Source organism: Canis aureus, chromosome 4, assembly GCF_053574225.1.
Source record: "Canis aureus isolate CA01 chromosome 4, VMU_Caureus_v.1.0, whole genome shotgun sequence".
Classification (NCBI taxonomy): domain Eukaryota; kingdom Metazoa; phylum Chordata; class Mammalia; order Carnivora; family Canidae; genus Canis; species Canis aureus.
This window is the reverse complement of record NC_135614.1, coordinates 49516317-49541393: the sequence shown is the minus strand read 5'-3', so window position 1 is coordinate 49541393 and position 25077 is coordinate 49516317. Positions and strand designations below refer to the sequence as shown.

The 25077-nt window shown below is 40.2% G+C and overlaps 1 protein-coding gene across 7 annotated transcripts in view; it reads left to right on the top strand.

The window, feature by feature from the left end:
- The window catches only part of MAT2B (methionine adenosyltransferase 2 non-catalytic beta subunit), a 50115-nt gene extending 26196 nt beyond the window's left edge, over positions 1 to 23919 (top strand). For 2 of the 7 annotated variants that reach the window (XR_013378236.1, XM_077895615.1), the window contains one exon: positions 23423 to 23919. Coding sequence is in view for 1 of the 7 variants with exons in the window: in XM_077895615.1 (XP_077751741.1) it covers positions 23423 to 23491 (69 nt within the window). In the remaining 6 variants the exon portion in view is untranslated. Of the gene's footprint in view, positions 1 to 4272; positions 4343 to 9942; positions 10765 to 19463; positions 19576 to 23422 lie in introns of all 7 variants that reach the window. The other 5 variants (XR_013378233.1, XR_013378235.1, XR_013378232.1 and 2 more) reach the window with 5 other exon arrangements.
- Positions 23920 to 25077: the final 1158 nt, after the last annotated feature.

The following is a 25077-nucleotide window of genomic DNA, read 5'->3' as shown; positions in this document are numbered from 1 at the left end:
ATTTCCAATTTCTCCTCATTTTTGCCAGTACTCACTTTCTGTTTTTTAATACTAGTCATCCTGCCATCCTTCTGAGGTATATCCTGACCTTTGTATTCCTCACATATCTTTGTATATGTATGTCTAGCTATGTATTATTATTTTTTAATATTTTATTTATTCATGAGATACACAGAGGCAGAGACATAGGCAGAGGGAGAAGTAGGCTCCCTGCGGGGAGCCCATGCAGGACTCCATCCTAGGACCCCGGGACCATGCCCTGAGCAAAAGGCACACGCTCAACCACTGAGCCATCCAGGCATCCCATTATGTATTAGTTCTTTCTGAAAAATCGATAATAAACATTCTCTAGCCAGAGAAGAGAAAGGTAATATTGCCACAGCCAGTGACAACTCCCAGGAGATGATTAAAGGAATGCCTCTGGGTTCACCTTTCCTGAGTTTGTACAGAGCTCCTGGGAATTCGGTGGATAAAAGCATAAATAGTAAGTCCTAGGAAAATTGGTCCTACTATAGAATAACGCTATGAACCAGGGACTGGATGGCCAGTAGGAATGTGGTAAGGGGGATTGCTTCAGAGCTCGTCATGGCCTACCTCTGGCTCTCAGACATTTTGTGGGGGAGTAAGATGAGGATACTCACCTATTGCAGGCATCACAGCATGAAGGACAGAGTAGGAATAGATGATATTTTACTCAGGCTTATCTGCCATTCTTAGGTTTTAAAACAAGGTGGAAAAAAAAATAAAACAAGATGGTACGACTGCAGAAGCATCTTGATGGAATCAGCCCTCAATTTACTTCCTTTAGTCATATTGCTCCAATCTGGACTCATTGCCTTGTATTTTCTGATCTCCTTTCACTGTTGTCCTGTAATTTCCCCTATTCCTTCTGTGTTGGGTCTCCTGTTTTCCTGTATTTCATTTCTCTTAGCTTCGGTTGGCTTCCCGAGAAAAGGTATGTAAGAGAGAAGAATGTTGAGATTTGACTGAGTGCTACAGCACAAAATTTTAACAGGGGAATAATTTTTCCCCAATTTTTTTTCCCCAAATTTTTGAAGACCATGTTCCATTGTGTTTGTGTTTCTAGTGCTGGTATTGGTAAGTTCAGAGCCATTGTGATCTTTTGTTTTTTTGTTACATTTTTTTGGCCTCTCTGGAAGCTTGTTAAATCTTTTTGTTTTGGGTATCCTGAAATTTTATGGCGGCATGCCTTATTGTGGGTCTATTTCCATCCATATTGCTTAGTACTCAGCCCCCTCCATCTTTAAACTTAAATCCTTCACTATTGGGTTGCTATCTTTTCCCCATTTTCTTATTCATTGTGCTTTATGGTTACTGTCCCTTGAGTTTTGATTGTGGTAGGTTTAGTAGTGCCTCCGACCCCAAGACATCCATGTGCTGCTAGTCTCCACAACCTGTGAATGTTACTTTATATGGCAAAGAAACTTTGCATATGTAATTAAGAATCACAAGATGAAGTTATCCTGAATTGTTGTAGTGAGTCCAGTATAACCACAGAGGTCCTTTTAAGAGAGAGGGAGGAAAGCAGAGAAGTAAGACATGTGAAGCAAGAGTTTGGAATGATGCAAGGAAGAGATCACAAGCCAAGGGATACAGCAGGCTTCAGAAGCTAGAAGAAGCAAGGAAACATTTTCCCCTAGAGCTTCTGGAGGGAAGACCCTGCCACCACCTTGGTTTTGGCCCAGGGAAACCCATTTCAGACAAACGATCTTCCGAACTGTAAGATAATAAATTGTTTGAGACACCAAGTTGATGGGGGCACCTGGGTAGCTCCACTGGTTAAGAATATGCCTTTGACTCAGGTCATGATCCTAAGGTCTTGGATCGAGCCCCATATTGGGCCCCCTGCTTAAGGGAGAGTCTGCTGTTCCCTCTGCTCTGCCCTACCCCCTGCCTGTGCATGCTCTCTCTCACTCTCTCAAATAAATAAATAAAATCTTAAAAAAAAAAAAAGACATCAAGATGATGTTTAATATGTTACAGCATCAACAGGAAATAATACCATTGACCCTTGAACAATGTGGGCATTAGAGGTGCCAAACCCCATGCAGTTGAAAATCTGCATCAAAGTTCTGGAACCCTACTACCACCACCAAATTAAATTACTAAAAACATATTTTTGACTGGAAGCCTTACTGACAACACAGTCGGTTAACACGTTTTCTATGTTGTATGTATTATATACTGAATTCTTAAAATACAGTAATTAGACTGAACAAATGTTTAGAAAATAATGAGAATACATTTACAGGGGTGCCTGGGTGGCTCAGTCTATGAGTGTCCAACTCTTGGTTTCCACTCAGATCATGATCTCGCAGTTGTGAGATCAAGCCCTGAGCTGGGCGCTGTGCTCAGTATGGAGTCACTTCAGATTCTCTCTCCTTCCTCCTGCTCATGCCCTCTCTCTCAAATAAGTAAAATCTTAAAAAACAAAAAACAAAAAAACAAAAACCCAAAAACATTTACAGCTCTGTACTTTAAAAAATCCACATAAGTGGATCTATGCAGTTGCTAAGGGTCATTGTTAGAGCCATATTCACCTTGTATATAGTAGGCTTTCTTAAGACTGTGCAGTTCATTTATTAGAGACCTAGTCCCAAGACACAGCGTAAGCAGTTTTGGATTCTTTGCTAGATTTGTGAGAGTTCCTACACAGTTCAAAGTTCCTGCAATTAGCATTTTGCTTTCATATGTTCACTTAATCCTTGCCTTTTCAGTGCAGTGCCTCCATCCTCACACTCCTTCCAGTCCAGGTCGCTAGAGAATAAAAAGTCCAGTTCTCAGGGTGTGTTGGGGAGGGGATTGGGATTTCAGAATAAATTATTTTGGTTCTCAGCTCCCTAGCCATAATTCAGCTTTTTGGGTTGATCAAATCGTTTATATTAGTTCTCTTTGCCTTCTAGTTTCCAAAATTGTCAGCTTTCTTGTTCCCCCTGTTCTTGTTATTTTGTCTTTTGTTCAAAAATATTTTTCACCGGCGTTTTGGGAGGAAACAAAATTTGATACATATCTCCCATACACCATCTTAAGATGGAACACCAAACTTTTATTGATTTTCATAGGCTTGGATCATAATTTTCTTCCTGACCCACTTTATAAGCTAAACACTCAGTTTTCTTTAGTTTAATGCCTTCCATGGCAGATTTTGTAATGTCGTGCGTGACTCACTTGAATGGCAATTCTTCCCATGATGTATTTGGGAAAGTTGATTACACCTGGAACATAAGTATCTTAGATGAGGTCATCCATCACTTAATACAAATGAAGCACCAAACAACCATTTTATTTTTGTTATTAATATTGCCTGCATTCACCTGGAAAAAGTGAAACTTTTATTAGTTATTAGTCATGATTCTTATTGTTTTGGAGTGGTTTTTAGTTGAAAAGTCCTAATATTCCTAGAATTCCTGTGGATCTCTTCTTCAGACTATCAAAGATAAGCTTTAAAATTGAGAAGAATCATCTCTTGGGAGATGATTGAGGGGTCATTAAGGCATATTAACAATGTTGATCTAAAATAAAGCTAATAATTTTCATCTTAACCAATGTGCCAGTGTCCTTAAGTTAATAATGTCAGCTTTTTAAAGGACACGAGATTATTTATGTTTTACGTTTGTCAGATATAATTTAATTTGATTTTAGCAAATGGTATTTGACTTTCCATTGCACAGTCTGGTAGTTACTAAATACTATATGATGATATAATTAATATTAAATGTCTTGTATTTGGGCATTTCAAGGATGATCTAGGTATATAAATAGGATGTTACAGGGGTGCCTGGCTGGCTCACTTGAAAGAGCATGTGACTCTTGGTCTTGGGGTCATGAGTTCAAGCCCCCGCATTGGGCATAGGACTTACTTAAAAAAAAAGGGGGGGGATATTATACTATAGATGGTGTATTGATTTTCTATGTGGCTTTAACAAATTACCCCCTGTGTGGTAGCTTAAACAGTTCTGTAGGTCAGAAGTCTGACACAGCTCTCCCTGGGCTAAAATCAAGGTGTTTTCAGTCCATATTCAAGCTGTATTCCTGTATGTGGGGGCTATAGGGAAGAATAAGTTTCCTGCTCATTTGGGTTGTGGATAGAACTTAGTCTCCTTTTGCTAATTGTAAACTGAGGCTTCTTACAGACTTGTAGAGGCCACCACATTCCTTGGTTCATGGCCCCTTCCTCCATCTTCAAAGCCTGCAGCAGTGGATTGAGTCTTGAATTTCTCCAATCCTTCTCTCATCTCTCTCTGACCACAGGTGGGAAAGATGCTCCATATGATTAGATTGTATATCCCCTGATAATCCAGGGTGATCACCCCATCTCAAGGTCAGTGGCCTTAATCACATCCACAAAGTCTATTTTGCCATATAAGGTTCTGGGGACTAGCGTATGGATATCTGTGGGTGACCATTATCGTGCCTGCCATGAAATGCAGTATGTTCTGTAACTAAAAATGAAATTATTTAGAATTGGTAGGGTGAAAACACAAGTAAAAATGTTCCCTAAAATAAGCGTTCCAGCATTTACTTAAATCTGTTAAAGGATGGTAGCAGAAACAACCACCTTTTGACAGTATTCCTTCTCCTCCCCAAATTTGGTTATCTTATTTTTGCTGCTATCTTTATTTTTTAAGAAAGATTTTATTCATATATTAGAGAGAGAGAGAGAGAGAGAGAGAGAGAACCGGTAGGGGGAGTGGCAGAAGGAGAAACAGGCTCTCCACTGATCAGGGAGCCTAACTCAGGGCTCAGGCCCAAGACCCTGAGATCATAACCTGAGCCAAAGGAAGACACTTAACCAACTGAACCACCCAGGTATCCCACTGCAATCTTTATTTAATCTTTGGCTAAGATTCTTCAGAATATGGGGATACCTGAATGTCTTAGTGGTTTAGCGCCTGCCTTTGGCCCAGGGCATGATCCTGGAGACCCGGGATCGAGTCCCACATCAGGCTCCCTGCATGGAGCCTGCTTCTCCCTTTGCCTGTGTCTCTGCCTCTCTCTCTGTCTCTGTGTATCTCATGAATAAGTAAATAAAATCATTAAAAAAAAAAAGATTCTTCAGAATACAGACTATCCTTTTGTCCTTTCATAAATATTGACTGTATCTATCACCAACGTGACAGCCATTGAAGTGGGGCAGACAGAAATGATGGGAAAATTTCCTTTTTTTTCGTTTTTTTGACAATGTCATTAAAAGGGAAGCTAAATTAAAACGGAGATATTGAGGTTTCGGAGGCAAATATTGCCTTTATTTGCTTGTACCCAAAAACTTCAGCGTGTGATCCTAAGACAGACTGGCAATATTGTCTACTGTCTTTTATCATGCTCCAAAAAGCAGTTGATTATCTTGGAAAGGCTTCAAAAGCAATTAAGAAAATCCCTTATGTCAAGTTACATTTCAGACAGGACAAATTAGATGTATGGGGAAATGTCCTGATAAAGTACTTGAGAAATAATGAATCTGTGTACAATTTGTAATTGCTCCTGCAAAAAATTTACAACATAAAAGAGGCTGTTAACCTGAGACTGGAAGCTCAGAGATCTATTTTTTTTCATTACAAATGCAAATGCCTTATGAAATTGAGCCCAGAGCATTTTAAAATGTCCAAAATGTAATTCAAAACATTGTTTATTACATCTCTGTCTGGGCTCTTCCCTGCATCACAAGCTGCTTTGTAAATGCTGATTTTTTAGGCAGCAGGTCTGCAGTCGAAAAATGGCCAATTCAACTCACTAATATGGCACAGGCCCTATAGGGCCACTCTGTGCCAGAATAAAGGGTCAGGGTTAGCACCAGTGCCACAAAAGGGTAGTGATGGATGGTGATTGGAAAGACATTTAGTTATGTGTCTGAAAGATTATTGCATTTCGTTCCTATTTTATGCATTAAAGATAGATAGATGATCTTCAATCTGCATAACCCTATCCCCATGGCTAAGGACCAGCACCATGGATGGTTGATAATGAGTTAGTGGGTCAGAGGTTGTGGGTTGGGTGCTGGAGGCTAGAGATACTCAGTGAGAAATAGGTATCATCTAGATAGAATATTTTTTATCACAATACAGAGAAATTCAAACACAATTTCCTTCCCTTATGAACTGCTATTCCCTTCTGAATAAAATGCTTTCAACTCTTCCAAACTACTTGGATTTTTATCCTCAATTTCCTAACTTTTGAAGTATGTGCCCATTGCTAATTTTTCCCCAGTGATAAACATTAGCAAGTGGGAAGTTATTCTAGGGTTATTATACAATATTTATAGACCACTTTTTATTTGTGAAGTGTTTGAAGGTCTCTTAAATATGAACTGTTTCCAAATAACCTTGGGCTCATTTTTCATCTTGATCCAAATCCCATGGAAGCAAACCAATCATGAAGCGCTCTAAAAAGTCATTGGGAGCCCCAGGCTCAGGACCCAGCTGTGGAGCATGAACTATTAGGTTCTGTGCTGCTGGAAGCTTTGAGTAACTGAGCCACAGGGACTGATGTTCATTTAGGAATCAAAGTTGGTGCTTTGTTTCTGGAAGCCTTTGCCTGAGCTGAGGAAGGTGGACTAAATCCCTCACAGGAGTTCAAATTGTATAGACTTTACTTTTTACACAATTGCTTTTGAGATCATTCCAACAAAGGGATGTCTTTTCTGTTTAGAGAACAGAGAACAGGAACAACAAACCAATGAAAAACAAACTTCAGGGTATTCCAGTCTGCAGGATGACTCTGATTCCTAAGTTTGTCTTCATTAATGTTCTATTCCACTTTCATCGGTTCATGTTTTCTCTTGGTGGTGAGCTTTTCCCCACTCCCATCCATTCTCAAATACCATACCTCATTATTTCTTACTTTGATCTGCCTTCTCCTGATTTACAGCTTGCTCGTGTTAATTTCCATCTCTCATCAAAGTATGTTTGTCCTGACTCTCTCCAGAGTTAGCAATTGACATAATAATAGTCATAATGCTCGTTAAGTACATTTCTAAGTGCTTTACTTTTGTAAAATCGACTTATGCTCAAAATAACCCTTTGGGGTATTTACTTCTTGTGTTCGTTTTTACACATGGAGGAGGAATGGGAGACATGATGATGCTAAGCATGTTGTTTAGGCCTTGCAGCGGGCAGTTGGTAGTCAGGATTCATGCCCGTGTGATCTGACCAAGAGCCCATACTGTTCACCTTTGGTTTTCATCGGCTTTTATAGTGGGAAGACTGTCGACTTTAGGTAAGATAGACCTGGATTCAAGACAGATCCTGATATCTATACTGGCTGTTTTGCCTTGGGAAAATGAGGTAACTTCTCTGGGCTTTTGTTTCCTCAGCAGCTAAGTATCTGTTTGTGTGCAAAAACCAGATAACCCTCCTAAGCTTTCATGGTCATGGTAGGTGCTTGAGAATGTTAAAGTGTAGCTAACTCCTCTCCCTCAGTGTTGTCCCCTCAGCTATGTAATTTGAGATGATGCTGGTTGATTTCTGTATGTTGCTGGGGAAAGTGGTTCAATATGTTTCCTCTCTCTGAGATAACCTCAGACATCCAGACTTTTCAGACTGGCAGATATTTCACCCCTTCAGTCCACTTAGGCAGACATCTCTGAAGTTGTACCAAGTTACATGTTCTTAGGTGTATTTTTTTTTTTAAGATTTTATTTATTTAAACCTGAGACACACACACACACACACACAGAGAGAGAGAGAGAGAGAGAGAGAGAGGCAGAGACAGGCAGAGACATAGGCAGAGGGAGAAGCCCCCGTGCGAGGGGTCCAATGCAGTACTTGATCCCAGGACCCTGAGACCAGGACCCTGAAACCACGACCTGAGCCAAAGCAGATGCTCAACCACTGAGCCACGCAGGCACCCCAGATGTATTGGTTTTTGACCTGAAATTTTAATATTTCACTTTATATGTGCCCTTTGATATGATCTTCAGAAAATGTTTTGAATGAAGAAATGAAGTGGAGCAGCAACCACCTGCTTGTGGGTTTCTCTGATATCAGGAAGAGCGGGTGGGCTGGTCTGATGCTCCAAGAATGGCAATGACCCATGGCAAATGCTTTGGCAGCAGTCAGCATATTCCCTGGCCATGGGGCCAGCTGTTTCTAACTGTACATTGTGTGGTGGAAGTTTGCTGTCCAGGCTGGACCCTTCTCTGGGAACCACACGGGCTATTAATTTTACAATGGCAAATATAACTGCAGATGTCTGTGTGCGAGACTGGGTTGCAGAATAAACCTGGTGAGTTATCCACTTTCTGGGGACAAAATAGAAAGTTTTCTCTTTTCTGTGACTTATTTCAACAGCGAGTAGAATGCATAGGCTCTTGCCTATATATACATATATGCTTCATTATTTGTAATTGCTTCATAGTATCCCATTATATGGAAATCAGCTATTTTCTATTATTATTGCCATATTGTTTTTAACTCCAAACATGTACATCAAACTTGCTCACTCACCTGAGCCTTGGATTTAAGTGAATTTTAATTGATTACAAAAAGTCTGCTTTTAAGGGAAAAAAAATTTAGATACAGAAATTTGGAACTTCATTGAAGCAAATCTGTATCTTTTCTTTATTTTGAAGGTGATGATGACATTTTTTGGATTTATATTCTGGCTTATTTACTTAAGAAAAACAGCTTTCTTATCATAGTCATATCAACATACCAGGTGAAAGTTAAAATATTAAAGGTGTTCTGCGTATGGAGAAATTGTAATTTTTTTAAAGATTTTATTTTTATTCATTTATTTAAGAGAGAGCTGGAGAGAGAGAGAGAGAGAGAGAGAGCACGAACAGGGGGGAGAGTAAAGAGAGAGAGAAGCAGACTCCCCATTGAGCAGGGATTCTGATGTGGGGTTCAATCCGAGGATCATGACTTGAGCCAAAGGCAGATGCTTGACTGACTGAACCACCCAGGCGCCCCTTGTTGGAGTGATTTTTAATAAAGTGGTGCCCTCATGAATTATGGCCACCAGTAACAGTAGATGTAATGCCTACCCTGCTTTCTCCCCACATTTGGAAGTGGGCCTTTGACTTCCTCAATCACTGTAGGTTTAAAATTTTATTTTATTGTGGTAAGAGCACTTAGCATGAGATCTACCTTCTTAATAAAGTTTTAAGTGTACAATACATTATTTTAATGTTGCACAATGGTTGTACAGCAGATCTCTAGAATTTTTCGGTTTTGCATAATTGACACTTTATTCCGATTGCTTAGCAGTTTCCATTCCCGCTGCACCCTCTCGTTCCCAGTCCCTGGCACCCACCATTTTACTCTGCTTCTAGGAGCTTAACTATTTTAGATATCTCCTATAAGTGGAGTCATGCAGTATTTGTCCTGTGGCTGGCTTCTTTTACTTAGCATAATGTTTTCAAGGTTCATCTGTTTCATATTGCAGTATTTCCTTCCTATTTATTTATTTTTTACTCTTGTTCTTATTTTATTTTATTTTTCAAGGAGATAGGCTGCTGAAGGGCTGAAAGGAGAAAGGAGAGGGAGGGAAGGATCCTTCTGAAGGGCAGAAAAAGATATCCTTCACCCTTTCAGGCAAGAGAGGCCTGGCAAGTTCCTCCTGGGACCTCAGATCTTCACTAGGAGTAACCGTGGCTGTAGGTCACAGTTTCCCAAGGAGTACTAGAGTCAGTCCATAATTCCCGGAGAATATGGAAAAAGCCCCGGTCTGGCAAAGGCTTCTTGTTTAGGGTCCACCAAATTGATGTGAGTGGGTCCACATTGGTGTACAGGCCACTAAGTATAGTGTCTCTCCTGATCAGAAAAGTGGCCACTTGGTTGGAAGCGTGGGCAGTGGAAGAATTCACCCAAGACAGAACAAAAGAAATATGTTTATTGAATACACAACAAGGAAGCCACTGGCAGGACAGCAAAGGAGAGACCATCTGCCCCTTCTTTTTTAAAGCTAAATACTATTCCCTTGCAGGTATAAACCACATCTTCTTTGTCCATTGACGGAGCTTAGGATGTTCCCGTATCTTGCCTATGTGAGTAGTGCTTCATTGAATATGGGAATGCAAATATCTCTTCCTCATTTCATTTTTTTAAAGATTTTGTTTATTTATTCATGAGACACACACACACGTGGAGAGAGAGAGAGAGAGAGATAGGCAGGCTCCACACAGGGAGCCCGATGTGGGACTCAATCCCGGGACTCCAGGATCATGCCCTGGGCCAAAGGCAGGTGCTAAACCACTGAGCCACCCAGGGATCCCCCCCCCCCCATTTCATTCTTATGGATAAATCCATTAATTTTTTTGAGGACTCTCCAGACTGTTTTCCATAGTTACCGCACCATTTTACCCTCCAGCAACAGCGTTCTAATTTCTCCACATCCTTGTGAACACTTATTTGTGTTAGTCTGATGCTCACCCTAACAGATGGGAGGCAATTTCATTATGGTTTTGCATTTCTTTGTTTATTAGTGAAATTGAGCATCTTTTCATAATACCTGTTGGCTATATGTATGTCTTTGGAGAAATGACTATAAAAGTCTCTAGCCCATTTTTAAGTTGGGTTATTAGTTTTTTTTTGCTATTGAGTTGTATGAGCTCCATATATATGTTGGAAATGAAATCCCTTCTGGTATGTGGTTTATAAATATGTTCTCCCATTCTACAGTTTACCATTTCACTCTGTTGTTTCTTTTTCCCCACTCTAGTTTTTGGTGTTGTTATTTTTTGTTTCTTTGCTTGTTTGTTTTAGTGCAACCTAAAGGAGATACAACATGCTCAGCAAATTTTAACTGGTAATTTTCACGTTTTTATTCAATAATAGCTGATGTTTATAATGATGTTTAGAAATTCTAAAGATGCTGGTATTATTGTTGAAGAAAGATGAAATTCATGCTAGTTTTTTCCTATATATATTTTCTATATATTTCCTTTATTGTTACCTATATTTTATTCTCATTTTTTCTTACGCATTTACTGCTGTGCTAGGTGCTTTATATGCATCATGTCACTGAATTCTCACATCATATGAGGTAAGTATTCTATTTGACAGATGAGAAAAGCTGAGGGAGACTAACTCACCAAAGATCATATAGCAGGTGGCAGAGATGGAGTTGAGGTCTACTTGTATCCAAAGGCCTATTATTTCTGTTCTGCCACCCTATTTCTAAATCTTTGAAAACTGTGGGTCTGAATGTCATACACATAAATGCAATCATATATGTGCACACTTACCCACAGTGTTAACTAGAATAGTACTTAGCCATTCCAGGTAGCTTTTTATTGTAGACAGGTGGAGGGAGGGTTTAGGTCCCCACAGTATAACATTATACTCATCTTTTCACTTTGAAAATCTTTGGCAAGCACTGCCAACAGGTAGCCAACTTGATTTAAAAGAATTTTATCTCATCTCAGATTTGCCTTTTTGGGGATGCAAGTGACAAAATGAGGCAGAAGAGTGAGTTGATGGAATGGTCGTTATATAATATTCACAATGTGCTGCACTAAGCAAAGAGCTTTATAGATTAATATGTGGTAGAAGCCCATCTGTATCATATCAAAGCCCACTTTTCTTGAGGAAAACCCATTGCATGTGGTTCTCATGAGACTGAAATCCTCCCTGCCTGTCAAGAAGTGGTCATTTGATCAGTACTTACGCAGAGTACCCTATTTCCCTGGCCAAAAGGATTGGATCAGAAATGGGCATATGACCAAGTCTGTGTTAATCTAACCTCTTCATGGGACTTTTGCTGTGACTATCACAAGTTTTCCCTTTTTTCCCAGGAAAAATAGTTGTGAGGGTAAGATTAGTGGCCATCTTAGCCACCATGTGTAGGCTATAACGTAGTCAAAGAATGAAGCTGAGAAAAAGCAGAGCCAAAAGTTTGAGAGAAATATTTGAATTACTAGGACATCAGTTGAACCCTTTGATTGAGCTGTGCTTAAAGCCAGCCTGATTGCCTTGAACTTTACAATGACATGTGGCTCCTTGGAGCAATGGCATATTCACGGCTGGAATTATGAGGTCTATATAGGTGCTGGCAAATAAGGAAGTGATAAAAAGAGGCATGTCAAAAGGACAAAGGAAGGAACCAATGTGAGGACTCTCCCAATAGCCACATCTGGGACAATTTTAGCATGATAATAATAATATAATAGAATATTTGGTATATAATAAGTAAATATGTGAGTTCATACTGATTTAAATAAATCATGGGATAAACAAATAAATCCTTGAGATGGGACAGCTCTTCCCAAATAGTAGAATTCCAGTTAATAAATATAAGATGCATGGTAGAAACAGAAGCTTATCATTTGCCAAACACTATAATAAAAATTGTTGTGAGCAATAATCATTGACGGATGCTAAAATGAGGGAATGAAAGCATGATGAGAAACAGTGTATTTTCACAGTCCCAAGGTATTACCTTACAAAATACTTACTTACAAAGGAAAAACTACTAACTCTACAGTGGAGAGACCTTGTAGACACTATCTTGACCAAGTGATCAAAGTTAATATCACAGCAATGAGACAATGACCTGTGGCTCCTGATAGGATGCCCTAAGAAGGACACAATGTCACTTCTGTGATATTCTTATAAAAAAATGTATAACCTAAATATAAATCATGAGAAAATATAAGACAAACTCAACTTGAGGGACTTGTTTAAAATAACCGGCTAGGGGGATCCCTGGGTGGCTCAGTGGTTTTGCGCCTGCCTTTGGCCCAGGGCGCGATCCTGGAGTCCCGGGATCGGGTCCCGCGTCGGGCTCCGGGCATGGAGCCTGCTTCTCTCTCTGCCTGTGTCTCTGCCTCTCTCTCTCTATGTCTATCATAAATAAATAAAAATAAATCTTAAAAATAAATAAATAAAATAACCGGCTAGTGTTCAAACTTGTCAAAGTCAAGAAGGATAAAGAAAGACTGAGGAACTTACCCAGATTGGTGGAGACCAAAGAGATATGAATCCTCAAATCAACATGGGATCCTGGATCAGAAAAAGACAATTGTCAAAATTTGAATCAGGTTTGTAGACTAAGGTATTTTATCAATACTCATTTCCTGGTTTTACGAGTTTATGGCGGGGCGCTTGGGGGACTCAGTCTGTTAAGCTTCTGCCTTCAGCTCAGGTCATGATCTCCAGGTCTTGGAATGGAGCTTGCTCAGAGGGGTATCTGCTTCTCTCTCTCCCTCTGCTCCTCCCACTACTTGTGTGCTCTCTTTCTCTCTCTCTCTCTCTCTCAAATAAATAACTAAAATCTTTAAAAAATAGTTATGGCAGTTAACTTGTTTATATTTGGGGAAGCTGGGTGAAGGGTATATGGAAGCTGCATAATACTTTTGTAATTATTTTGGAAATCTAAAATTACTCTAAATAAAAGTTATTTCCCCTCATCTGAAACCAAAAATGCCAGAATTTCATAGAATATACTTATTTGGGGGCAGCCCGGGTGGCTCAGTGGTTTAGTGCCGCCTTCAGCCTAGGGTGTGATCCTGGAGACCCGGGATTGAGTCCCACATCGGACTCCCTACATGGAACCTGTTTCTCCCTCTGCCTGTGTCTCTGCCTCTCTCTCTCTCTCTCTCTCTCTGATAAATAAATAAATAAAATCTTTAAAAATATATATATATACTTATTTGGTTGCATTTTTCACAGTAGCCTCATAAAGCTTTAGGTAGTTTAAATAATTTTCCCAAGATGACATAATAAATGACAGACCAAGGATTTGAATCTACATCTGCTTTGTTTTAAAATTTTATGCATATTATAAAAATAACCAACTGGATAAGCAGTCTAACTTATTTTAAAATTTACTGTATTTTCAAAAACTCTATCTTGTTCCCGAGAAGACTTGAGACAGAATTCTTGAAATTTGAGTACAGGTTAGCAGAAATATTGGCAAAATATTAGAAAATGTTTTGGTTTGTGTTTTATAAGCTTACAGTAAAACTCTGTAATTATGTGGTACAGGAGGGCATACCAATTAGCCTCAATATGGACTTCCTCTGAAAATAATTAACATTTGACAGACAGTATGATCTAATAAACCAGATGACTGAGGCATTTTTCCAGTGGGATACATACTTGGTTTAAACCTTTGATGAACTGTTTTTTTTATATGAGAGTAGTTTAAATTTAAGAAAAAGCAAACAGTAGGGCATGTTAAAATAGCTATTAACTAAACACCCTGAAAGGGTATAAAATGCCTCCAGCTGCCAAAAAACAATTAGGCTGCAAATATGCCTTTGGTTACCTAACTACACATTCCCTAAACATTTAGTTCTAATTAATTTTCTTCATTACACAACAATGCCTCTCCTAATTACACTAGAGAAATTCTATAAACCTACTAGCTATTCGAAGTCTTTATTGCACAAATTATTCTGGTAGGCCCCTATCAGAAGCAAATCCTCACTCTGTAATTTATACATACCTCATCTCAGCGGACATGGGCTACTTAGTAAACCCTTGACAGCAAGGCAAACTAATCCTGTATGTGACCATTTTCCAAATTAGTAATTTTAGCGTGATGGAACATCAAGCTGAATAATTTAAAACATACCAAGGTAAAGGTGAAAAGTACAAACACAAGAACGTGTAGCATCTGAATTCATACACATGTTGCCAAAGCTTGTGATCCCTGGATCAGCAAGAGAGTCTGACTCAGAGGAACAAAACGCCTGCACTTTCAGTGAACTTGGAAGTACCAAGGGTAGGCAGTGGCAGTCTTCAGGCCCCAGAAACAATGCAGAGAGTACAATGCGTCTAAAGGACTGAATGAGTCATAGAATCATAGGCTTTTAGGGGTAGACAAAAACCCCAAACCCATCACTCACTAAATGAGGGAATCAAGGCCTGTTGAAGTGATGTGGGCTGGTACCAGGCTCTCCAAGGTCCTGACAGAGCTGACTACACAACACAGTGTCACTCTAGACAGGGTTAGTACATGGAGCCTATTAGCTGTTTGAAAGCTGGGGCAAAACAGAGTTTCGTTCCTAGAAAGCTATTTTTGGCTTCCTTTCCCAGCCCCATAAAAATTGGTGAGCTTGGGCAGCCCTGGTGGCTCAGCGGTTTAGCGCTGTCTTCAGCCCAGGGCGGGATCCTGGAGACGTGGGATCAAGTCCCACGTCGGGCTCCCTGCATGGAGCCTGCTTCTCCCTCTGCCTGTGTCTCTGCCTCTCTCTCTCTCTCTTCTCTCTCATGAATAAATAAATAAAAACTTTAAAAAAATTGGTGAGCTTAATTATCAGGGTTTTGGAGGATGGTATGTAAGCCAATCAGTACAAATGAATCCTCAGTATTCAAAACTCAAAGCCAACGGATGGTGTTTTAGCAGCTTCACTTTTTATGCCTGGAGTGTGCTGATTAGCCAACCATTTCAGCCCAGGCCTAGGGACCTGTTTCTGACTTTTTTTTTTGTGTACATATGAATTTTCTCTCATGACATTAGATCAAAAGTAACCTAGAGGTTTGCTGCTCAAAAGCATGGTCTGTGAACCAGGAGCATCAACATCACTTGGGAGATTATTAGTTCCCAAACCTCCTGAAACAGAATTTGCATTTTAACAAGATCCCCAGATAATTCATATGCTCACTGAAGTTTGAGCAACACAGGTCTAGAGCAGTAATCCTCAAATTTTAGCATGCTTCCACTCATTGGGAGGGCATCCCATCCTCAGAGTTTCTGATTCAGTAGGTCCAGGCTGAGGCCTAAAATTGGCATTTCTAACAAGAGCATTAGGAGACTTTTGAGACAAAAGTTTGGATTCTGGCATAGATTCTCTGCTTTGTCAGATCTTTGGGGGTTTTGGAAATTCAGTTTCTGGAGTTTTTGGTAGCCAAGGGCTTTCTACTGTTCACAAAGTGTGGATTTGTGCAGTCTTTTTGGTGATTCTGGGAATCCTATACATTTGAAGATAGCAATAAGTTGGTGGTTTTAAAAGTAGGTTGTTAACAATGCAGATTCCCGATCCCCACCCCACCCCAAATTAGTGGGTCCTGGATGAGGTCCAGAAATATGCATTTTTAATAAACATCCACATGATTCTGAGACAGGCGGTCCAACAACACACTTTGAGAAACATTGATTTAAATGCTGAACATCTTAGGGAAAAAGCAGGATTTGTGCCCTCTCAGCAGCAAGATTTCAACATTCTCCCAGTGCGGGCAACAAGCGCTTCTCATAATTTAGCAATTGAAGCAGTTCCAAGAAATCAGTCCACTGAGCCTTTCCCTCACAGAAGCCCCAGTAGAACTTGCTCACTCCTCCTTTCTTAATTATATCTGGCCAGCAGTGAGCACTGCAGCCGCCGTGTTCTTTAATCTACTTATCCATCTTACAACTGCAATTAATCAAGTGCAGCCATCCATCTGGTTAATATAAGGACAAGCTGTTAATTTGTGAATGAAGATAAAGGTCTAAAGACAACAAACAAACTAGCAAGGAGCTCTGGAAGGTAACATTTACCCCAATCCTTGCAACGCAGAGGGAAGAAACAGGGCAATTCATTTGTTATAATAAAAGGAAATGCTTTTTGGTGGAAGGAAGTGAATATAGAATTTAGGTACCTCTGGGTACCCATGTGGCTTGCCCCCAGGTCATCTCTGAACTTAGGCTCTTTAGCTGTAATATAGGAAAATAATAGGGCTGAATCTTCATCTCAGGGAAGTGCAGAGACTCCACTGAGATCAAGTGAGACAAAACACTTTGTAAAATGTGGCAGAAATATTTTCAGTCGTTTCTGTGTATTTCTTTTACTTATTTAATAGATATACGTAGGGGACTCTCTTTACATGCACATCTGACACTGGGTTTTTTAGCAAGGAGAATGCACACATTGACCACATGATAGCTTTACTATTTTATAGTCCAAGTTTTTTTGCTTTGTTTTGTTTTGTTTTTTGATCTCTAAATTCTCCCCATCCTTTCCAATCCTAGTCTTAAACGTAAGTCCCCATTTCAGGGTGTTATGGACTGAATGAGTCCCCTTCAAATTCACTTGTTGAAACCCTTATGCCCCCTGTGATGGATTTGGAGGTAGGGCCTTTGAGAGGCAATTAGATTAAGATCATGTCCTGAGGTTGGGACCCTAGTAATGGGATTACTGCCTTTATGAAAAAAGGAAGAGAGCACCTAGGAAAGGTCAGGTGAGTACACAGGGAGAAGGCATCTTTCTTCAAACCTGAAAGAGCATTCTCACCAAGAACTGACTCTGCCAGTACCTTGGTATTTGACATCACACCCTCCAGAACTGGGAGGAATAAATATTTGTTGTTTAAGCACCCCCAACCCCACATCCTCTTCAGTTTATGGTTATTTGGTTATAGCAGCCTGTGCTGACTCAGATGGGGCAGGCTCCCTACCACAGTGTCTGATTCAGTAGGTCTGGGAGAGGCCTGAAAATTTGCGTTTTTGACAAGATCACATGCTTTGTAATTTTTAAATTTTATTTCTTTATTTTTAAAGTTTTATGTATTTCTGGGATGCCTGGGTGGCTCAGTGGTTGAGCATCTGCCTTTGGCTCAGGGAGTGATCCTGGGGTCCTGGATAGAGTCCCACATCGGGCTTCCTGCATGGAGCCTGCTTCTCCCTCTGCCTGTCTCTGCCTCTCTCTTTCTCTATGTGTCTCTCATGAATAAATAAGTAAAATCTTTAAAAAAAATTAAAAAAGATTTTATGTATTTTTTTGAGAGAATGAGCAAGAGAGAGAGACCGCGCGAGCATCCACACTAGCAGGGGGGAGGGGGGAAAGGGGGGGAGCAGACTCCTCCCCTTAGCAGGGAGCCCAATGCTGGCTAGATGTGGAGCTCCATCCCAGGGCCCTGGGATCATGACTGGAGCAGAAGGAAGACACTTAGCCTTATAACCTTAACCAACTGAACCACCCAGGTGCTGCAGATCACTTTCTTTTTTAATTCCGCTGGTTGTGGACAGCATTTTGAGGACCACTGCATTAAAACAAAATTTCCCCTGATTACAAAATGTAAGCTTTCTTTACTTTAAAAAGTTTATGTTCTCTGCCTCATATTCCTACTCCTGGTCTCCAATTTAAAAGGAAACATACCCCAGACTTAGAGCTAAATGAGGTGTAGAGAAAATTTACACCTAATGACCTTGAATGCACTTTTGTCAACAACCCTATGCTAAGCACAGTCTCTTTCCATGTCATTAAGAAATATTTTGAGAGCCTTTCAACTACTCCAGGAGTTTATGATCAAGCTGGGGAGACCAAATCTACCCTGCAAAAACACTCTGCGAATAATTACTGAGCAAAATAAACTATAAATGCAAAACAGCATTGCCTAAAGTCCCCAGGTGAGAGCACTGTCACATTCCTAAAAGGAGAAATCGAGATTTAAATCCCAAATGCTCAGAGAGTCTACTTTATCACTTCAACTTGTTTACAGCTAGCTAGAGGCAAACCTCTTGACTTCAGTTCAATTACAGATGGGATAAAACTTTGAGGCGCTTCCATTGGCCTAACGGTCTGCCCCGTGTTGTTAGATAAAGTCTGAAAACACTGTTTCTCAGAGTGTGATCTGTGGGCCACCTGCAGCACAACTGCCTTAGAAACCTATTCAATGTACGCGTTAAAAATGCCCTACCAAAAAAATCCTTGGAGGCCAGTTCGTGGAAACTTGTCATTTACCTAAGTAAATCTTATGTTTAGTTTGAAGGGACATCCTCCAGGAACTTCTCCCCAACCCCACCCAGTGTATTTGACTTCAGGATTACCACTTTGTTCTCCAGATGATGCTATGTGGCAGGCATTAGTAAACCTGCAGCTGTAGGATGTTTAGTTGTCAGTTTGAGCCTTAATTTCTGGGTAGATTCAGGTAGGATAGGAGCCTTCTCATTGCACCTGCAAGAAGCACAGAGCTCTGTGATGGACAAATAGGAAGTGACACTCTGCTACATAGATAAGAAATCCAAAGAGAGAGAGAAAAAAATGATCACGGGGTCTGAGAATAGTTGGAAGAGCCACATTGCTGTTGGGTGGGTCCCAGGAAGTATGACAGACTAGGGTGAGATGGTAGTGTAAACCCTGCCAGGTGTTGTTTGTTTGTTGTGATACAAGTGCCTGATTTAAGTCTTGATTGCCCAGGCATCCATTTCAAAGAGGCATCCACTTAGAGGTGGCTATTTCCATAAACACATGCCAGCAAGTGATTAGACAAAGAGCCAGGCCACCTCCTGGCACTGAGGTTCCTTGGTTTTACAGATCTTGGTCAATTTTGGTAACTCTCTTTTCCTTTCCCTGCACTTTAAACTCCTCCTGTTAGGTTTAAAATTTTCCAATAAAGAGAGGGCCCGTGAAAGCGTAGGCCCCCACCACCTTCAACCGCAATATAAACAGAACGTTTGACATTCTTGTGCTCCCTCTCTCTCCCTCGCTACCTTTCACTCCTCCCGGAGACCTCGCTGTGTGGCCCCAGGTGTGCTGTGTAGCTTCCAGGACTTGTAAATAATAAACCCCTATTTTTTCAAAGCTTCCGGATGGTTGTTGCTGAAGGGCGTCTTGCTATCATAAGAACCACAAGGGTCAGTCCAGTGGCAACATTGGTTTGGAAAAGCGTCTGTGGGGAGCTCACTGGAGCCCAGGTGAGTGCCCCCAGGCATTTCTAGCATTACTATTGATAGACTGAGACCAGCACAAAAGAGAGGTAGACTTATTTTTGTTTGTTTTCTTAAAGAGTCCTATTTCTAAAAAGAAAATTGCTTTCATTTACCCATGCTGTCTCCAAAGGGTAGATGACAGGAATATGAGGGCAGTAAATTTAGTCCTGTGATCTACTTACGAGCTTCAGGCTGAAGCAGAGTCTTTCTGTTTGAAGGCCATTGAGCCATTTCTTGTGTGTGTGTGTGTGTGTGTAGCGATTTCTAATTACGAGTGACTACATCTCCATTGCAGACACCTGTAAAAGCAATAATAAATGCAAAGAAATCTAATCCTACCAAATTAATCTGACGATTACTGAGTATATTAGCGGTGTGGGATTTCGGCGTTTTAGATAAATGGAAGCACACTATGCATTTGCTACCTGTCATCTTCACCTATACAAATACTGTCACTGTTTTTTTTCCCTTTAAAATATATTCTATGCTACGTAGTTCTCCGTTGTATTGAGATTATGGTTTATACACATAGTCATCGATTATGGAATGCAATGTCCTTTGATAGGACAAGATCTCTCTATTTTATACCAGGTGGCTTTTCCTAGCTCTTGCCTAAGGATCTGGGTTAATGTTGTGATTTCCTAGTTGTACCATTTCCCCTCCCTCTAGATCGCTTAAGTTCTCATTTCATCCCTGAGGGCTTTCTGAAAACAACTGCAGGAGTCCCAACTCCTTGTATTTCATTTATTAATTTGTTCATCAAATATTGAGGAAGTGGAGATGGCAGATACAAAGTTATGTTTGTGTCCAGAGCAATATACAAGTAAAAATAAGTATGATACCAAGTAGTGAGAAGAATAACTTGAATAGGTCTAGATTTATCTCTTTTAATTGGAAGGACATCTGTTAGACTGCAGACATTGCTGTCAGCAAAATCAGGGTAGCAGGCTGAGGTCACAGGAGGTCAAGGGGAGGAGATTAAGGACACCCTCTCCTCACTCTGTTATTCATGGTCTTCCTGGTTCCCTCTTTCATGTACCATATAGAGACATGATCCAATTATTAGTTCAATGGTTAACAATTTTTAAATTAGGTGGAGGAGACCAGGCCTCCTTTCTGAGGCAGATCATTTTATTTATAATGGTCCTGCCTTTGGCTTGCTTCCTGCTATTTTTGTGCTTTTTATTCTTTTCTTTTCTTTTCTTTCTTTTTTTCAATGAAGGACTTAGACCGGATGGACAATATTGGGAGTCTAGTTTCTCTTTTACAGTTGAACAGAATGCTATTTATTGTGTAATTCTGGGGTCAAGCAAATCAATAAAGGGGGCCAACAAATGTGTGTCCTTCAGAAGTCACCAGCTCACTGAACGTGTGTTGTGGCAAACGCTGGACTTTTGTATCTTAAGAAAAAGGGATGGATCCCAATACTATCCGACTTCTCCACCAGACTGCAGATGAAGAGAAACCTGTCCAAAAAGTTGTCATGGTTCCTAATTGAACTTTCAGATGTCTGTTCATAGATGAGCTTCTAATTAACCAAAATCTAGCTCTCATGAGGTCACTAAAAACCTGACACTTTTTCAGAAGTAAATTTTAGAGTGACCTTCTGGTCATGTTAGCATTGAAGCATAAAAGCATTTTGCTTTCCAATGGAAGTTCTTTTCTGTTAGTGTCAAAGACAAAATCTCCGTGATCCCTTCTGTGTTTCTAAGCATCACAACTAAACAACTTAAAGAAATTTCCCATCATTTTTCTATAATTTAAACCTAAGCAGGCTTGAAGGGAGCAATAATGATATCTGGGATGGCTTCGTGTAGACCTCAATGGCTTTTGCATATTTTCATTATGCATTTATTTGGTAATCAGAGGAAGTTATTTTGCTTCTTATATATCCAATTCCTCAAACAGAATAAAGTCAAAATAAAGTGACCCATCAAGTGTTATAAAATATCCACATTAGAGGAAAATACCCTTTTAGATTTATTTTTATCAGAAGGGAATTAGGAAGTGCAAGTTCAAAATTTGGTAAGTCTGACTATTTAGAATCTATTTCCTTAGTGTGTGATGCTTAAATTTTTGTGGGTTAAAAAGAAAAAGGTGATATATTAGTTCACTTGGGCTGCCATAATAAGGTATCACAGACTGGGGTGGCTTAAACAATAGACATTAAATTTCTCATAGTTCTAGAGGCTGGAAATCTCAGATCAAAGTGTTGGCGGGGTGGGTTTCTGGTAAGAGCTCTCCTCCAAGCTGGCAGAAGCACCTCCTTGCTGAGCGCTTCCATGGCCTTTTCTTTGTGCATGTGCAGAGAGAGTGCTCTTGTTTCTTTTCCTCTTTTTATAGGGACCAGTCCATTTGGATTAGCATCCTGCTCTGTGACCTTATTAACTTTAACTATTTTGAGGGCCCTATCATAAAAAAGAGTCACATTATGAGTTAGGGTTTCACAGTATGAGTTTTGAGGGACACAATTCAGTCCATAACACAGATGGATCAGTTCTGAGGGACTTTTGTGTGGGATATTTCTGAAAGAGATTTTCCCAAGTGTGAAAACCCTTGTAGCCTCTATCATTGGAGTAGGTAGGGAGGGGAATGATAATTTGAAATGGGACCTTTGAGTGCTGACAGAGCCTCAGACCTGAGCATTTATGGTGACCCAGGACCCATGGTCCCTATCCAGGAGCTTGTTGAAACTTTTCAATCTACCTATGTGAGGGTGCCCAGATTGAAGCCTGGAGAACTTCCACAGGGTAGTACGATACTGTAATCTACCAAAAGCTCTCTCAGCTTTCTTTCTTAAGTAAGAAATATGTTTGTTTATTTATTAAAGGGAAGAATCACTTAAAAATATTTTATTTATGTGAGAGAGGGAGAAAGAGAGCGGGAATGAGCAAGCAGAGAGAAGAAGAGAGAGAATCTCAAGCAGACTCTGTACTGAGCATGGAGCCAAATGCAGGGCTCCATCCCTTGACCCTGAGTTCATGACTTGAGCTGAAACTAAGAGTCAAGTGCATTTGACTATTTGCATCCTCTGATTGTTTATGCAACAGATGACACCAATTTTCAGGTTTTTAGTCTTGTCCTTACCCCACAGTCCCATGTCTCTAACATGACAAACTGCTGTGCCTTTTGGGTTCTGATGTCAAATGGGTCGTTTCTTGGCTCTCCCTCCGGTCAGCTCAGGTTTCTTCCAGGTCTGCTAGCTGAATTCAGTGACCATCTAGTCTGTTTTCCAAATCCCCAAACTTTATTTTCATTTTCTCTTCTATCCTTTGTCCTTATGAGCCTTTTTCTTTTAAAAATGTCATTAGTATTGATATAATGAGGTTTTGGGAGGCAGGGGAGATAATGTGTGTGTTCTATTTGCTGAATTTTACTGAAGCTCTCCTAACACTTTCTTACATGATAAAATACTTTTTTGTGTGGTGTGTTTTTACTCCTATATAGATGAAGCATACTACTGATTATGAAGCCCTCCGAGTTTGTCTTATGGCACCATTTTTATAGTTACAAGTGCTCAATCGACTGAGCCACCCGGGTACCCCAAGAAATATATTTATTAATAACCAAGTCACCTTTACCTTTAGAATCAGTCCCCAGCCAAGCTAAACATATGTTTCTGAACTGGATTTAATGCGTAACTAATGACCAATGTAAACAGTCTTCTTTGTGTTCTTTGAGAAACTTCAAGTTTGCGTAATTTTTTTGACCTGCCTCATTCTACTCTATACACGTCAAGCCTCTCAGCCTTCATAAAGGAATAGTTGTTGTACTCTCTTTGGACATAAATGCTCTTGCTGCCAGTGAAACCAGGTCTGTTTTTCAATTACAGGACTTTGTCTGGATGCCTACAATGGAACATTATGTCTGGTCAGCTAGTGGTCCTTTATCTTCCAGGTAGAAACAGCATGGCCTGGAGAAGAAAATTTATTTCTTTTCCTGATTAAAGAAAAGGATTATGGATGATCATTACAGAAAACAGGAAGGAGGAGGAGGAGAAAAGCAAACCACACATACAAGAAAGCAAGCTCATGATCCTGCCAAACAGTCATTGTTAACATTTTGACTGATTTTCACCTGGTCTTTGTTTTGATAGTATTGACAGAGTGTTTGTCACCTACTAAATACTTTGCATTTATGGAGAAGTAGATCTTGTTAAGTTCTTAGAAACCACTATGCTACATACAGACTAAAGGGCAACGCACGGAGGGTAATCCACATCTACACATCCCCGTGGATGGATTCCCCTGTATGGGTTTCTCTGTACCTAATTTTGCTCAATATTGCTATTATATCTATTTAATCATGAAAATAAATAATCTTTAAAAATATCTGTGTCGTACTGTTTCAGGCTGCAGGCGTAACAGGCTGCAGTGATGTATTTAATCACTTCCCCACTGTTGGCTTTTGCGGTTGTTGCTTGCCTTTTTCTGCTGTTGCTCTCAGCATGCTTGGCTTCTGCCGAATCAGAACCAAAATGTCTATAATCTGAAACTTGGTGTGACAATAGGTATCAGGGCTTTTTACATTTTTTTTAAACTATCTGAAAATTCTCTCTTATACAGGGTTAATAGACAAACAGACTTTGAATATGAGCATTTCCAGAAAGGGGGAGGGGCATCAAAACCACTTTAAAGATTTGAAAGCAGGATCAGAAGTCCTCTTAGACCACTGTTCCTTCTATCACTTGACCCTCTCCATCAATTCCACACACACATCCGTGTGGGATGCAAACAACACCTTCTCACTGAGTGCTTGCATGGCCTTTTCTCTGTGCATGTGCAGAGAGAATGCTCCGGTTTTATGACATGGGTAAGTTTTTATTTTGATAAAATTATAAGCTTTCAAAACACTTGTAAGAATAATAATACAAAGAGCTTCCGTTTTAAAAAGACTATTTAAAAAGACTAAACCTGGGATCCCTGGGTGGTGCAGCGGTTTAGCGCCTGCCTTTGGCCCAGGGCGCGATCCTGGTAGACCCGGGATCGAATCCCACGTCGGGCTCCCGGTGCATGGAGCCTGCTTCTCTCTCTGCCTCTCTCTCTCTCTCTCTGTGTGACTATCATAAATTAAAAAAAAAAAAAAATTAAAAAAATTATTAAAAAAAAGACTAAACCTAAGTTTTAGGTTCACAGCAAAATTGCAGGGAAGGTACAGAGATTTCCCATACACTTCCTGCCCTGACACATTCACAGCTTCCCCCATTATCAACATTCCTTACATCTTTATCCTGCCCTCTCTCTGACCAGTGGCAACCACTGATCTTTTTACATTCTCCATGGATTTTGCCTTTTCTGGAATTCCATATAGTTGGAATCATACAAGTCTGGTCTTTTTTTTTTTTTTTTCTTTAGATTTTATTTACTTATTCATGAGAGACACACAGAGAAGCAGAAGCATAGGCACAGGGAGAAGCAGGCTTGATGTGGGACTTCATCCCAGGACCCTGGGATCACAACCTGAGCCAAAGGCAGACGCTCAACCGCT